The sequence below is a fragment of the Erithacus rubecula genome, assembly GCF_903797595.1.
Source record: "Erithacus rubecula genome assembly, chromosome: 12".
NCBI lineage: Eukaryota > Metazoa > Chordata > Aves > Passeriformes > Muscicapidae > Erithacus > Erithacus rubecula.
The window spans coordinates 4,547,890-4,561,710 of record NC_136664.1 but is presented as its reverse complement, the minus strand read 5'-3'; the positions used below and the strand labels follow the sequence as shown (position 1 = coordinate 4,561,710).

Sequence of the window (13,821 nt, the reverse complement as noted above, 5' to 3'; positions counted from 1 at the left end):
TTATATAGAATTTCATCCCAAGAAATGGAAATGTTGTTCAAAGGTTAGTTCATTATGACTAAACTTCTTAAGTTTATTAAAATATCTCAGAATGATCTTGTTTTATGGTGTCAGTTACTACATGATGGTGGTTATGAGGGCTGGCTTTGAAGAGTGTAACAGACACATTGTTTTGTTTTGCTCTACTTACATGACATCCATAGCTGTTCCAGCCTCCCTGGTGCTCGTCCCAGAATACACAGCGGGATGCAAAGCAAGTGGCATTTATGGTTAGCCCACTGTAGACTGCTGAATCCATCCCCATGTCTTGTAAAACCATGAAATAGTAGGTTCCCTCTCCAAAAATGAGTTCTTCTGGGCTGAGAACCCAGCTGTTTGTCTCACCTTGAACATAAGTAATTTTGTTTCAATGTATATACAGAAAGGCTAATTCAGAAGTATGCAGCTTTATTGCATGTAATAAATAAACCAAAGAAACAGGAGTGAAATCATTCTTAGCAATTCATTGATCAAATCATCCCAATCTTTGCTCCTGTTTATGAACATTTTATTCAAGAGATTGGAACTTTGAAACATGAGGCTTGCTTCCAGCTAGACACCTGAACTCATGGTCAGGGCTTATTCTGCAAGTTCATGGTCACTAACCAATTATCTTACCTCCAGATTTCTTATAGAACAGATGATTTTTCATGTCATAGTTGGTTTCATTTGGATGATAACCATACCCCAAGTAAAGTATTAGTGGGATATCATGTTCAGATTCCAGGTGGATCACTATAGATGTGTTTTCTGAGGTAACATTGACTTGAAAAGTGCTATAATTGCCCAGCTTCAATAGAATCTTATCTTCCTGAGCTGCTGAAAGCCGTGGTAAGATGATCTGTTTTTAAACAGAAAGACATAGGTTTAAATACAGAAAAGCATTTTTCTTCTTAGCAAGCAGCCACATGCTAGATTATCTTTTTTCATAACATCAAGAAAGCACGGCCAACAAAAATATCACTTTCAAAGTTTTTTTTTTTTTTTTGATAATATAAACTAACCTCTGAAAAGTTAATTTAAAATCTGTGTAGACTCATCACAAAGTCTATGACCCTTGGTGCATTTCTGAACTGAGAACTGTGTTTATGACTGAGACACTGGCTGCATGAAGTGCACATATGAATGATTTAGATGTCATTTTATACATAGGATAGAAAGCCAAAGTGTAGTACAATAAATACAGTGGTTGGATGATGAAATCAGACTTCACATTGTGCTTTGAGATGATTGTAATCTGGAATCTATTTCCCCAACCATTAGCATTCTTACATTCATTTAGGAATCTTCATTAAAGGAAGAATAAAATACCTCCTTTTCAAGAGAAGACAAAAATACTTGTCATTTCATTTACCATATCACACAAATCCCTCCATCACAACTACAGACAGCATCAGGCCATTACCTAAAGTAATGAGCACTACCAGCATTTGTGTTCACCTCACAAATGATAGCACAAATGATAGTTTGCTAATGGAGAAAGGAAAAAAATGGGAAAAGAGGGTGAGAATTAGGAAATAATGGATTTACCTCAATGTTCTCTTTGAGGTTGCTGACTGGTATGATCAAACCATCCAGACCAGTTAGGCTTAGACCTCCCACTGTTCCACTGATGTCAAAACTGTTGTCACTGGAGAAAAAGGGATTCATGGCAAAGCTCACCATCTGTTAGGAGACATTAACAATCAGACAACTGAGCTATTGTAAATATTTCATTTTATTCACACTCTGAATTGCTGAATAGTGAAAGATTGAGCTCAGACCCAAATAGAAGTCGACTTCCAAGAAGTCTCTATCCAGATTTAATCAAGACTTATCTCTAAGGTGGGTCTATAAACCTTGAAAGTGATTTTCATTCTGAAATGTCTACAACAATCTTTATTGTTTCCATAGACTGTGACACCTTTTTGGCAGAGCTGGAAAATCTACCATGAAAAAACAAATGTTTGCAGGTATTTTAGGGGTCTCCTGCTAGTAGATTAGTTTGAGTGTGATTTGTACTCTGAGCTTTTGCATCCTCCTCAGGACATAAGATATAAACAAACAGCAAATAGATTTGTAGATATTGATTCATTCTATTGCCTGCTCCTGTCTTGTACTTGTGAATCGAAGTGTATTTAATGGGCTGATGGGATGGGGAATTTAAGAATTCAGTTTTCCTTAACTTGCTGAACCAATCTCATGCAATTAAGATAAATGAAGGCTTCTTGACCAATATTTTCAAATTATTTTCTTGTCATGACAGGAGGAATGATGTGTGCTTGTGTGTTCTTTGTGCAAGGATAAATGATTTTAAAACCATTAGATCAGGAATGTAAGCTGTATATCAGATAAAGTTGGATAAAAGCTGTTTACTTGCCCTTATATCCACTGTTTCACCATCAACTCCTGAAACATTGAGAGAGGAAGCAGGTGGGAGAGTAAAGCTGGCAGAGCTGGAATTGGAGATGTTAATGGATGTGCTATCCATGTTTTCTGTTTGCAATCTGTCCAGTTAGGGTTGGGCATAAGCAAAGCAGAATAAAAGAGAAAAAAAATAATAAAAGGAAAAAGAAACACCAGAAAAAACCCAAACATCAATAGCATGGACTTCATATCTACAGAGAAAGCTTTGTCTTTTCATGGGTATAACTTAGTTGCAAAATTATTTCCAAGTCTGCCAATTAATACTTTGTACATGAATCTGTCCCTGATGCAGGACTCCACATAATGCAACTACAGAATCATCAGAAAAGGGGTGGAATTGGCATATCTGGAGAGAAAGTTGTATCAAGATGTATTTATTTGAAGGACTTGATTTCTGTGTGAACATGCTCTTGATTTGAATGCACGGTTTGATGTGAATAAAAACCAGGCTCTCATGAACAATTTAGGGATGATTATAGGGAATGGTAAATGCTTGTCAGGCTCCTCAAGATGGTATTTGCTTCTGCCAAACTGGTTACAATTCCATACAACATGTCATTATTGGCAACTTGGAATAGAAAAGAAACCCTTAGCTGGTATGAGTTTGCTACATAATTTCAAAAGTAAGTGACTAGTGCCTCATTCAGGAAATTGTTGTCAATTCTCTGCTGGTTAAAGAACACACAGCATGGGAATTTCTAAGGTGTCCAAGAGGACAAGAGGACTCCAGTTTCCTGGAGTCCAAGCTGTTCTCACTATCAGTCACTAACAACAGCCTTGGTGCACTATTGAAATTGTCATTATGCTACAATATTTAGTTAGTTCCAAACATTCTGTTTAAGCACAATGGAATTAACATTTGTAGCTCCCAGAAGCTTCAGTGGGTGACACTGCAGCTATTACCTGTGCATGTACATTGTGGCAGAGGGAGAGGTGAGGACTGTTGGCTCATCACCTGGTGCCTTCCCAAACAGAAGGGCACTCTGGAGATTTTCAACTGTACTCAGGAGCTGGTGTGACACTGAACTCTGGAAAAGGATTAGAGGAGGAAACTTAAAATGAAGGTACTCAGGATCATCATGCTGCATATTATTTGTCATTACTTCTATTCAATTTTGGTGTTTTACTAAGCTGACAAACTTGGTGATGAGTTTCCTAATCTCAGAGAAAGTTATTCTACTGCAATTCAGTTTCTGTAATTCTCATTGAAACATTGCAGATAGCAAATAAATGCCCTACAGATTTTACTTCTATATTACAGTATTTATAACTTCTGTATATTGAAATTACAAGCATGACATCAATCAACATATTGTGTATTAATATCCTTAGCTAGCCGTGTTAATGTTTAGTTACTTGGGAAAGCAAGACCTAATTACATATCAGTTGTGTATTATTAGTGGATTATTGTTGGGGAACTTGTCCAGTTCATAATCTTTTCTCTCAGGTTAGATTTATTTCATCCCTACTCCCGTGCAGTGATGAAACTAAAGTATGTCCAGCCCAGGAAACTCACAGAGTCAGCTGTGACAATTCACATATAGATAGGAAAGGATAGGACAAAATAAACATATTGCATCTTTCTGAACAAATAATCAGAGCTTTCTGCAAAAGTGTAAGCAGCAACCAGAGCTGGTCCAAGCTGTGAAGTAGTGGCAGCAATCACGAATATTTAATACCTGTGGCTTCCTTGAATTAGGGGGTAAAAGGAGGGGATAGAAGCAAATCTGAAAAAAAATCACAATGTGCTTGTCACTGATTAGAGGTCAGAGCTGATGCTGTGTTCTCTGTCCTGTTCAGTTTTCAGTGTAATAAATCTTAAGAGGCCTCTATCTCTTCATTACCAGACATTAAATCTAACATATCTGAGGAGAAATTTCCTCTGATATTCAAGTCCATCATGATGTCACAATGTACCCTTCCCAGCACTAATTAAAAAATACAGGAGTCACCAGAGAATTCAAAAACCTCCCAAAGCAAACAAATATTCACACATAGCACAGTACAAACTGGACCAAATCTAAATTACCCGTTCTGCCTCTGGCACTGAAGTGTTCCCAGCTCTGTTTTCTACAGAAGCTTTAAGAACATTGCTCACTGCATTAAACAGATAGTTGGCTGCTTCCTTTAACTCCTGGCCATCTCTGCTGTGCTCTGTGTTTACAGCAAGCAAGGAGGCACTGACGTGTTTCAGAGTGTTGCTGGCTTCCACCTGCATGACAAACACGGGGACCAGTTTATATGTGCTGGCACTACAAATGACAGAAGTGACACTTGTGTCATTTACTGACTATTGCAATGTCAGTAATCTCTTGAGACTATTAGTGGCTAAAGCCGTTTTTACTATAATTATTTGTGCTGGGATAATACTTCAAATGCTAATAAACATCATATACTAGATGGTACACCAAAATGGAATACAGCCATGAAAAATGCAGCCTGCTTTTACAGATGTAATCCATAAAAAGATGAATAACTTGCCTGTCAAACCCTGGGCAAGGATAGCTTTTAGATGTACAGTAAAATAGTAAATTAGGTTATACGTTTCTATCTTAGTGCCAAAGTGCTAATAGTCATAGCCTGGATTGTACAGATTGCTGAGACAATATCTGAGAGTTGAATTTACTTACTCTAAAAAGAGCCAAAATGCTGCTGGTGAAAATACACGTGCTGGTGCAATTGAAAAAATGGGTAAGAACAGATAAGGCACAGAAACTCTTCCAAGATCAGTGGGATAATTAGAGTGTCTACTTTTAGTGTGAGGAGATATGAGTTGCTTCTTACCTGTGCTGAGACAGACAGCTCTTCACTCCTATAAGTGATTTCTTTCAGTACCTCTGACATCTTCAGAGCAGTCTGCATTGATGTTATATTAACAACAGAGAGAGTTGTCAGCATCTGCCCTCGGAGCTTGGGATGAAAAGGGATAATTAGGCAAAGGAACAAGATGCTAATTAGGACTGTGAAAGTAGTGCTGTGTATTGGCAGCCAGGTTTGCTGTAAGTTATGCAGAGTAAGGTTCCACAACAAGGATCATTTGAGCTGATATTAGCTCTACTGACAAGATGCCACTTGCCCTAGCAATTATATAATCACGAGTTTTATGTTAGCTCCTAGCACAGAGAATTCATACACTTAACATCCATTAAGAGCAAGGAGAGTTACTTGTGAGAATTTGTACTAATGTATGTGAATTACTGTGTAAATGCCACTTCCAGAGAAAGCAGAGCCATGTGTGATTGATGTTATTCAAATAATGAACCTTAATTGAAGGATACATTCTCTAGATCTCTTCATCTGAGCCACTCAAAGCACTATACAAATATGAGCTTATGACTGAAACATCAACTGGTGCCTAAAATGGACAAAAGAAAATTACCTGCCATCTAGTGCTTTGGGGGACAGTATATTTATATTACTTAGGATAGCATATTTATCCCAGTGAAGATGCCATTTTATTGATATTTAAATTGAAATCAGGTTAGAAAATCAGGTTTAGATTAACTAGTTTAAATTAGTGAAATAACAATTGAGAATTAACTGTTTTATTGATGAGTGCTAAAAAAATTATTTATGTAGACAAATAGGGAAAACTAGCTGAAACCTGTGCCAAACACTGAGACATATGCTAGAAACTTGAAACCTTAATTGATTTCAAGTGGTGATATGTGAGCTTTTTGTTACTTAAGAGCTGTCAAAGAATATGAAGAGTCCATTATATGACACTGTACTCCAAGACAGCAAGTGTTTTGCTGACCTCTTTTCGTGTATTTGTCTGTAAGGACATGTTAAAACTTTCCTCTTGGATCTGCTGATTAAGGACAGATGTCACTGACTTGTAAAGCTGGAAAAGACTCATGCTGTTGTTCCCATCTTTTAGGATGGTGTTTGCCTTTTCAGATATCACAGCCTGCAGGGTCAGGTTCCCATCCATCATATCTGCAGGTCCAACCTGATGAAGGAAGCAGATATGCTCTCAGCATTGCCAAGGCTGTTACAATTTTCTTTGAACAGCTCCCATGATCATCTTAATGACAGCCTAGAGTGGGACATAAAACTTCATGCTCCCCATTTTACATGTTTTATTTTTAATGGCCTGATAAGGGTTCTCCATACTGTGGCACTGGGAAAGAAGCAGGAGGCTTTTGGGGCTTACGCAGAGTAATTTCAGGCTCAGTAAATAGGCTTACACTGCTCAGTCAATGTCCAAACAATTCTTTTAGACTTCTTTTCTAGAAAAAAGGACAGTGGAAGATCTTTTGACCGTGAGCACACAGAGAATAGTCTCTGTTAGATAGAAAAATGGTGATCATGGCACATTCAGAAGGAAGAAATCTATCTAAAACAGGAAAAAGCTTCGAAAGTCAATTGTGGGTTAGTTATTAACTTGAGAGTTCTTGAAAGAAATTAATTCTACCTGTACCTTCACTGAAGCATTTGTTTGAGCTGTATCACCAAAATTGTTGCTAACAATAATTGTCACATGTAAAATAAAATCATTTTCCTCTTCTCCAAGTGGAAGATAAACTGGGAAGAGTTCAGGATGCGGGCTGCAATCCAGGAGAGAATCTGAAACAGGAAAGAAGGGGTCAGGGAGCAGACAGCACAGAGACACCTCCTGCTCTGTGAGAACAGGAGACTCAGGGCATGGCTCACTGGTGAGCAGTCTCCCAGCAGAGCAGGGCAGGTTGTGCCTTTAGGAGAAGCCAGGCAGCTCTCCCGGGGACTCACCCGGTGTCACGTAGAAGCAGTATGTGAGCTGGCTGGGCCGGCCCGAGCGGCCGGGAGCGCTGCAGGAGACGCTGAAGGCGGTGAGCGGCGAGCCGCGCCCGGGGCGCACGGCACAGGCGGGCGCGGCGGGCGCGGCCGCGGCGCTCACCTGGAACCGGCGCTCCCCGAAGCCTCGCCGAGCCCTGCCTGCCGGGACGGAGCACAGTCAGCCGCAGCAGCGCCACAGCCTAACGCTCATCTTAGAAAATTTTACTTACCTTGCTGAAAATAATTAAAAGTTAGAGGAGAGTAGTTATCTGAAACTTAAATAATTGATTGTTGTTTTATGTTTGCTCAGCTGCGCTTACAATGGGAAAAGACGAAACTAGTGAGCAGATCCAAAGGAACATAGACAATGCAACCAGAAACCCATTCTTGGAAAAATTGGACTGTCTCCAGAAATCATTTGTATTGCCATTGATAGAAAAGTTCAAGAGTTTAGGGCGAGGAAGACTCGCCTTACTTCCTCCTTTTAAGACCCCTCCTCACGAAAACGACCCCAGACTTAATTTAATAAGTCAATCACGCAGGCTTAATAGCTAATCAAGCTAATTACCATAGGAAGCAGGGGGTGGGAGGGGCTGTTATTATGAATATGTATTTGTTTGGATCCTTTGCTAATAAATAGACTCTGTGATCACCTGTGATTTTGCAGTGCCTATTAGAGGATTACCTCACGCTACTGCCCAGCGCTGAATAATCATACACTTTCTAACTTTAAATTGTTAGAGAGTCTTTTGTCCGTCACAGTTGAGTATCGGTATTAGACCAATATTCTTGTTTTGGTAAATCACCATCATCGCCTACTGAGAGGAATGCCGGATTTGTCTTTACAAATAAGCTGTGGGTTTGCTGGTAGATAAGGTTAGCACTGGGAGATAAAAGAACAATGGGATGGATTCCGCTGATCGATGAATGGGAAAAGAGATTTGCCTTTACAAACAAACTGTAGGTTCGCTGATAAATGAAATTGGATATGGAAAGGTGAAAGAAGCAATGGGGAAAAACAATGAATTCTCTAAGAATTAGCAATTAAAAGGAAGGGATATACATTAGAGGGGAATCTCAGGTGTCAGTCGTTGAGGGAAGTCTGTTCCTCTCGAGTACCTCAGCCAACAGGGAAAGAGGGAGGGAAAAGAGGCTGGGAAATTAGGATAAAAGGAGGCTGTGTCCTCTAAAAATCTGAGAGATCCCAGAGGAATGCTCATGGCCTCTCCCTTTATTCAGCTAAAGCAAAAAGGACTCCTCTGTTTCCTTTTTAGACATAAACCTCTGGTGTTTGTGGATTAATTTGCCTGACACTACCGAGACACGGGGCTGTCTTCCCCTGGATAAACCATTAGAGGAGAAATAACTATTTCAAATACGTTAATATTTGCATTATGAAGTGAAACTCTATTATTTGATCAAGCATTTGGCATAACTTCGTTTCTGGTGAGCCTTAACAAAGTTATTAACAGCTTGGAGTATGATAACTGAATTTCTCCTTCTGTGAGATGCCCTGGAACAAACTTATCTCTTCATTATTTTAAAGAATGTGCATATAAAGTAACACCTTTTAGCTTGTGGAGTCATTTACCTTCACATTTGTCAGTGAGGTTATGTGTGTGACACCAATGTGATGTTGTGTTGGCAGAGACTATCTCAAAGGAGTCTGTAAAACCCTAAAAACTCTGTTAGCCCCTACCTGTTACTTTAATCTGAAAAGCTTCTCCCTGTGTCTGCAAGAAGGAGCTGGTCATTCTCAACACGGATGTGTTGCTTTGAAGCAAATTCAAAGAGTTCTGCTGGAAACCAGTCAGGCCACAGGCAGGAGGGAGGGCTGTAGACTGGAAAATCAGACAGAAAAGAACAAATGGCAGTAGAGGCTCTTTGCTGTTCTTTCTGGTGTGATTTATCAGGAGCAGTGTGGCAGTTTGGTGCCCTTCATTATAACCCCTCCCAACTCAGGCACCCTCTTGTCTCAGTCTTCACCAGTATTTGCTAAGCATCCATTTGACAAAATAATCCTCTAAGGCCATATGGCTCAGTGGATATTTTTTTGTGTGTGCAGTATTTCTGACAAGTATTTCTCACCTTGTTTTGGACTGTGTTATCTAAATACCAGTTATAATATATGGTCTGGTTGTCCTCCTGTCCAGAGACACTCAAAACAACTTCATCACTAACATTCACTGGGTTACAGTTTGCTTCACACCTGTAAAGAAGATGGGAGTTACAGATAGTATGAGATGTCTAGGAGAAATTTCAGACTTATGGCATTTATTCCTGTTGTTCCAATGAGGTTGACACATTGAAATCTCCAACACTGGAAAGATGCAGTGGGGTAAAAAACCCTAAGTGGTTTTTGGAAAAATGTGTTTCAGTTTATAAAAGGATTGTGTTCAGAAATGTGGACTGAAAAATGCAACAAGACTTATTTGGTCAGTAATGTTTATAATGGTAAGGTGTAAATGGATTTAGAACAATAAGTTTTCTTTACTGTGAGGGTGTTGAAGCCCTGGCACAGGTTGCCCAGAGAAGCTGTGGATGCTTCATCCCTGAAAGTGTTCAAGGCCAGGCTGGATGGAGCTCTGAGTAACTTCATCTAATAGAGATGTCCCTGCCCATGACTGAGGGGTGGAACAAGATGATGTTTAAGGTCCCTTCTAACCCAAACCATTCAGTGATTCTATGGTTCTGACAGTACAATACCACTTTATTATCATTATTGGAAATTGTGGCCTTTCACTATGCTTGTGCACTAATAATATTAACCAGTGAATACCAGGGTTTAAAACCAGACCTGATTTCCAGCTGCAGTTGTTGTTTTGCAGTCACATAGAGACATTGCTCATCCTGTCCCTCTTCACTGCCATGGTTTCTGACAGTAATCCTGACAGTCACTGCTGATTTCGGAGGAGGAAGGCAGGAAGGTGGGATTTGCACCTCACTTTGGTTGATTAGGATTATCTGTTGCTTCACACATTCATTCCAGGCAGGCCAGCAAGCTCCTGCAGAAACATTTCCTTTATAGATAGAGCAGCATCTTATAAAGGACTTTTCTGCCTTAAGTTTCACAGAGCTTTATAGACAAGTTTCTTGAACACAATTTAAAAAGTTGGTAATCTGCATTCAGAGTACAGGCTTTTCCAAAGTCATGTATGAGGTCAGGGATAATTATGGGGATAGAACACAGATGGCCTGAATCCCAATCCTGTTTTTCAGCCAGAAATGTTTTTGCATCATGTTTAATGTTAATTATTGCTGTTTTATTGAGACACAGGTACTTTGCAAATGCCTGACTCTGTAAGTCACTTGGGACTAGCCCTTGGCTATGAGAGTGAAGCTTAGAACAGATAGATCTTGAAAAACTGAAACCATTGGGAGAAGACAAATGGACTACTATGCCAAATTATATCCCATAATTAGTTTGGTGCCAGAACTAGGGTTGGCTGGAAGGATATTCTTCATGTACACTGAGTGGCAAACTTTAAAGACAGAAAATGAAGCATCTTTAAGTCAGATTTGCAGCACTGGATCTGACACAACAGTGAGTTTTCTTGTTCATCAAGTACAAGTTGGTGAAAAAAATTCAGGAAATGCACAAACCACAGGTCCAGAGAAAACTTGAATTATTGTTGTTGTCTGGCCAGCCAAGTGTTACAGTCGTGAAAGGATCCACATGGCGACTTGGTTTAATATATATTTTGTGATCCTAAATAAGAATTAAATGTATCTGTTAGAACACAGACATGTATAAACACACACATACTTTGCTTCTTTATAATGAAAAAGGTCTGACCCCAAATCACTGGATGCAGAGCTGTTTATATGATCTTTCTCTTATCAGAGTTAGTATGGAAGTAGAAGCAGTATGGGAATAGAAGCAGATGGCACAGAAAAATTGCGTGGCAAAATTCTCCCAAATGCAGAATTGGTTTAGGAGTGCAGCTCCCATTTTCAAAACCAGGAAATTATTTCCTATTGAACCTTCATATCTGGACCAAAACCTCTAACTCTTGAATAACCATTTGTCTTCTGGTGCATCCCTTTTTTATCTGAATTGGATACATTGCAGCTATTTACAAAGAGAAGAAGAGATAGCTGAGTTTGTCTTTCTGTGTACCAAACAGTGATAAACTTGGGTTTGGATTAGATTTATATTCCTCTGATGCAATATATTCTTAGAGGCAATTTGTAAAGCATGATGGCTTCTAGTGGAGCAATAAATCTCCCAAAGCAGATGTCTGTCTGTTAGTGTTACAGTTAAAAACTAGACTTTTAAGACTATAAAATATTCTATCTGGCATTTTTATTATTTAAATTTGGACAGCTGCTAGCAATTGGTGTGTCATTAACTTCTTAGAGTGCCATAAAGTTAAAAATTTTTCATTGCAAAATAATTTAAACACTCCAATACAGAAGTAGAAAACACTTAGGAACCATATAAAATATATTAAACTCTGCTTGAAGGATCACTCTTCAGAGAAAGGTTTGCATTAGTCAAGTAGATGAATTAAAGATTCATCTAAACACATTTTAACTTCCAAAATGGAATTGTTGTGGAAAGTTCCTTTTCTTTAATCTTTTTTATGAATTGTAGATGGAATGCCTGTAAACACATTTGTCTCCAAGACTTGTGGTGTAGATTTTGTGTTAGGCCATATGGGAAACAGAACATCTAGTCCATAATTTACTATGCTACAAATACTTCTTTTCCCTGTCTTATACAGTGCTTTCACTGGTAAGAAAAATTTCTAAGCAATTTAAAAGAAATATCTTTAAATAATACTTACGTTTTTCTTTTGGGTATTTGTTTTGTATCTGCCTTCTTCCTTAGCAGAATCTGTTTAATGCATAAAAGAACAGAATATTTTAGTGCTACTTGTAAAGCTTGCAGACATCCTCAGTGAATATGACTTAAATCCACAGGATTTGACTACTGACAGTGTGAAAGATGGAGCTGTAAGAATCAGAGCTGTGATAAACAGCCCAGTCAAATAGGTAAAATGGTAACAACAGGCTCATCTCAGACTACAAAGCAGATGATCATGATTCTTCAAACATAATGGTATAAATCAAAATGTATTCACAGAAGGTGATGGGGTTTCACTGATGTACAAAGGAAAATTGATGGAAAGCACTGGAAAACTTTCAATACAATTAGTGCTAAGGTTATTTTATTTCTGTTTTAATCTGCTCTTGTAAATGTAAGGATGAGCCATCTAGAAGCCATTAGTGACAGCAATTTATGAGACTGCTGTGATGCAAATATTTTCTGGTTTCAAAGCTATGTCCCGAGCCATAAACTTCACTAATTATTTCTAGGACAAACAGCAAATGTGCAATGTGTTACATATACAGAGTGATGCTAATTTATGACTACATCAAAGTCAGGGAATCTGCCTTCATCAGGAAGAAGCCTCCATAAAAGTTTTCAGTGCTGTTGCTGGAAGGAAAGCAATTACCACATGCAAACCATAAACACTCCATGAAATGCTCTGATTGCAAAAAGACACTTACGTGGTCAAAACCAGCACTGTCAGATTAATGCAATTACCTTTTTTATGGGAACTGTTTGCCAGCACAGTGATGAATCCAAGATCCAGACTCATGTTTGAGAAGGCATTCATGGCCACCACTTTCACTAGAAAAGTACCTAGAGAAGGCAAAGGGCCAGTTAGGAGTGCCAGTGGGTCCAGTCCAACAGGTTTGAGGTACAATATCCAATTTGTAAAGGAAACCCCCTACTTTTTGCTTAAGAGTTTTCAGGAGGGTTTCTGATGGGTGTCCACGGCTGAAATGCTTTTCCTGGAACGTTTTTCTCCTTTATCTCAACTTCTTAATAACTCAGCTGTCCTTTTCCTAGCCCTTGTCATGCTATTCTTTGTCTGCTGACTATGATATGATCACACAGGAAACTAGAGGTGTACAAACACTGGAGGCCAAATGAGTTTGGGCATCTTGAGACAGCAGCTATCTTGTTTGAAAATTTCTGCCCATGGGGAAGGGATGTTCAAATGGGTACAGGGAGAACAAATAAAACTTTAATATTGAATAATTTAAAAATATGAAATGAAATCATAATTAGCTTCCTCTGTTCCCACTTTGGCATGGGGTTGGAATAGCTCATTAGAGGAGGAAATTTTTTATCTTCTGCCACTGTTAATTAACTCTTCAGCACAATCTGCCTAATTCCACATTTTAAAGGCTTTGACTATGTAATAATGGAAGGATAATATTACTAAAATGTTTATTCATTAACTCCAACAAAAGTTATATGTTGGAAACTGACACACAGAAAAACTCCCCTTTTCTTTTACCATCTCTTCTGAGAACTCCTTATATTATGAATTATTTCAGTATAAAATGCAGAGCAACCTAAACTTGAAACATTATGAACAAACAGGAGGAAAACACTTTGCTATTCAAGAAAATGCCCTCATTTGTACTTCAATCAGATGGTACCATAAAGAAATAAACCTTATGTCTTTTCACTGTGTCTCTTGCATTGCAAGCACCAGGTGAAGCCTTGCTCTGAGCCTGCATGTGCAAACCCATTTGTCAGCTCACTTACATAGGCCTGTGCTGCTCACCCTGCTCTGCAGACTAAGTTTGAGCAGT

General features: G+C 38.8%; 1 protein-coding gene across 1 annotated transcript in view; it reads right to left on the bottom strand.

Moving 5' to 3' along the window:
• PKD1L3 (polycystin 1 like 3, transient receptor potential channel interacting) overlaps positions 1-13,821 on the bottom strand; it is a 35,741-nt gene that overhangs the window by 14,732 nt on the left and 7,188 nt on the right. The window contains exons 8-23 of the mRNA XM_079316306.1: positions 12,758-12,856; positions 11,994-12,043; positions 10,807-10,912; positions 10,001-10,208; positions 9,292-9,412; positions 8,903-9,044; positions 7,177-7,362; positions 6,869-7,014; positions 6,203-6,397; positions 5,230-5,355; positions 4,475-4,657; positions 3,349-3,473; positions 2,399-2,525; positions 1,570-1,704; positions 642-880; positions 191-389 (exon numbers count right to left, since the gene is read on the bottom strand). Of these exons, the coding sequence (XP_079172432.1) occupies positions 191-389; positions 642-880; positions 1,570-1,704; positions 2,399-2,525; positions 3,349-3,473; positions 4,475-4,657; positions 5,230-5,355; positions 6,203-6,397; positions 6,869-7,014; positions 7,177-7,362; positions 8,903-9,044; positions 9,292-9,412; positions 10,001-10,208; positions 10,807-10,912; positions 11,994-12,043; positions 12,758-12,856 (2,387 nt within the window). The remainder of the gene's footprint in view (positions 1-190; positions 390-641; positions 881-1,569; positions 1,705-2,398; positions 2,526-3,348; positions 3,474-4,474; positions 4,658-5,229; positions 5,356-6,202; positions 6,398-6,868; positions 7,015-7,176; positions 7,363-8,902; positions 9,045-9,291; positions 9,413-10,000; positions 10,209-10,806; positions 10,913-11,993; positions 12,044-12,757; positions 12,857-13,821) is intronic.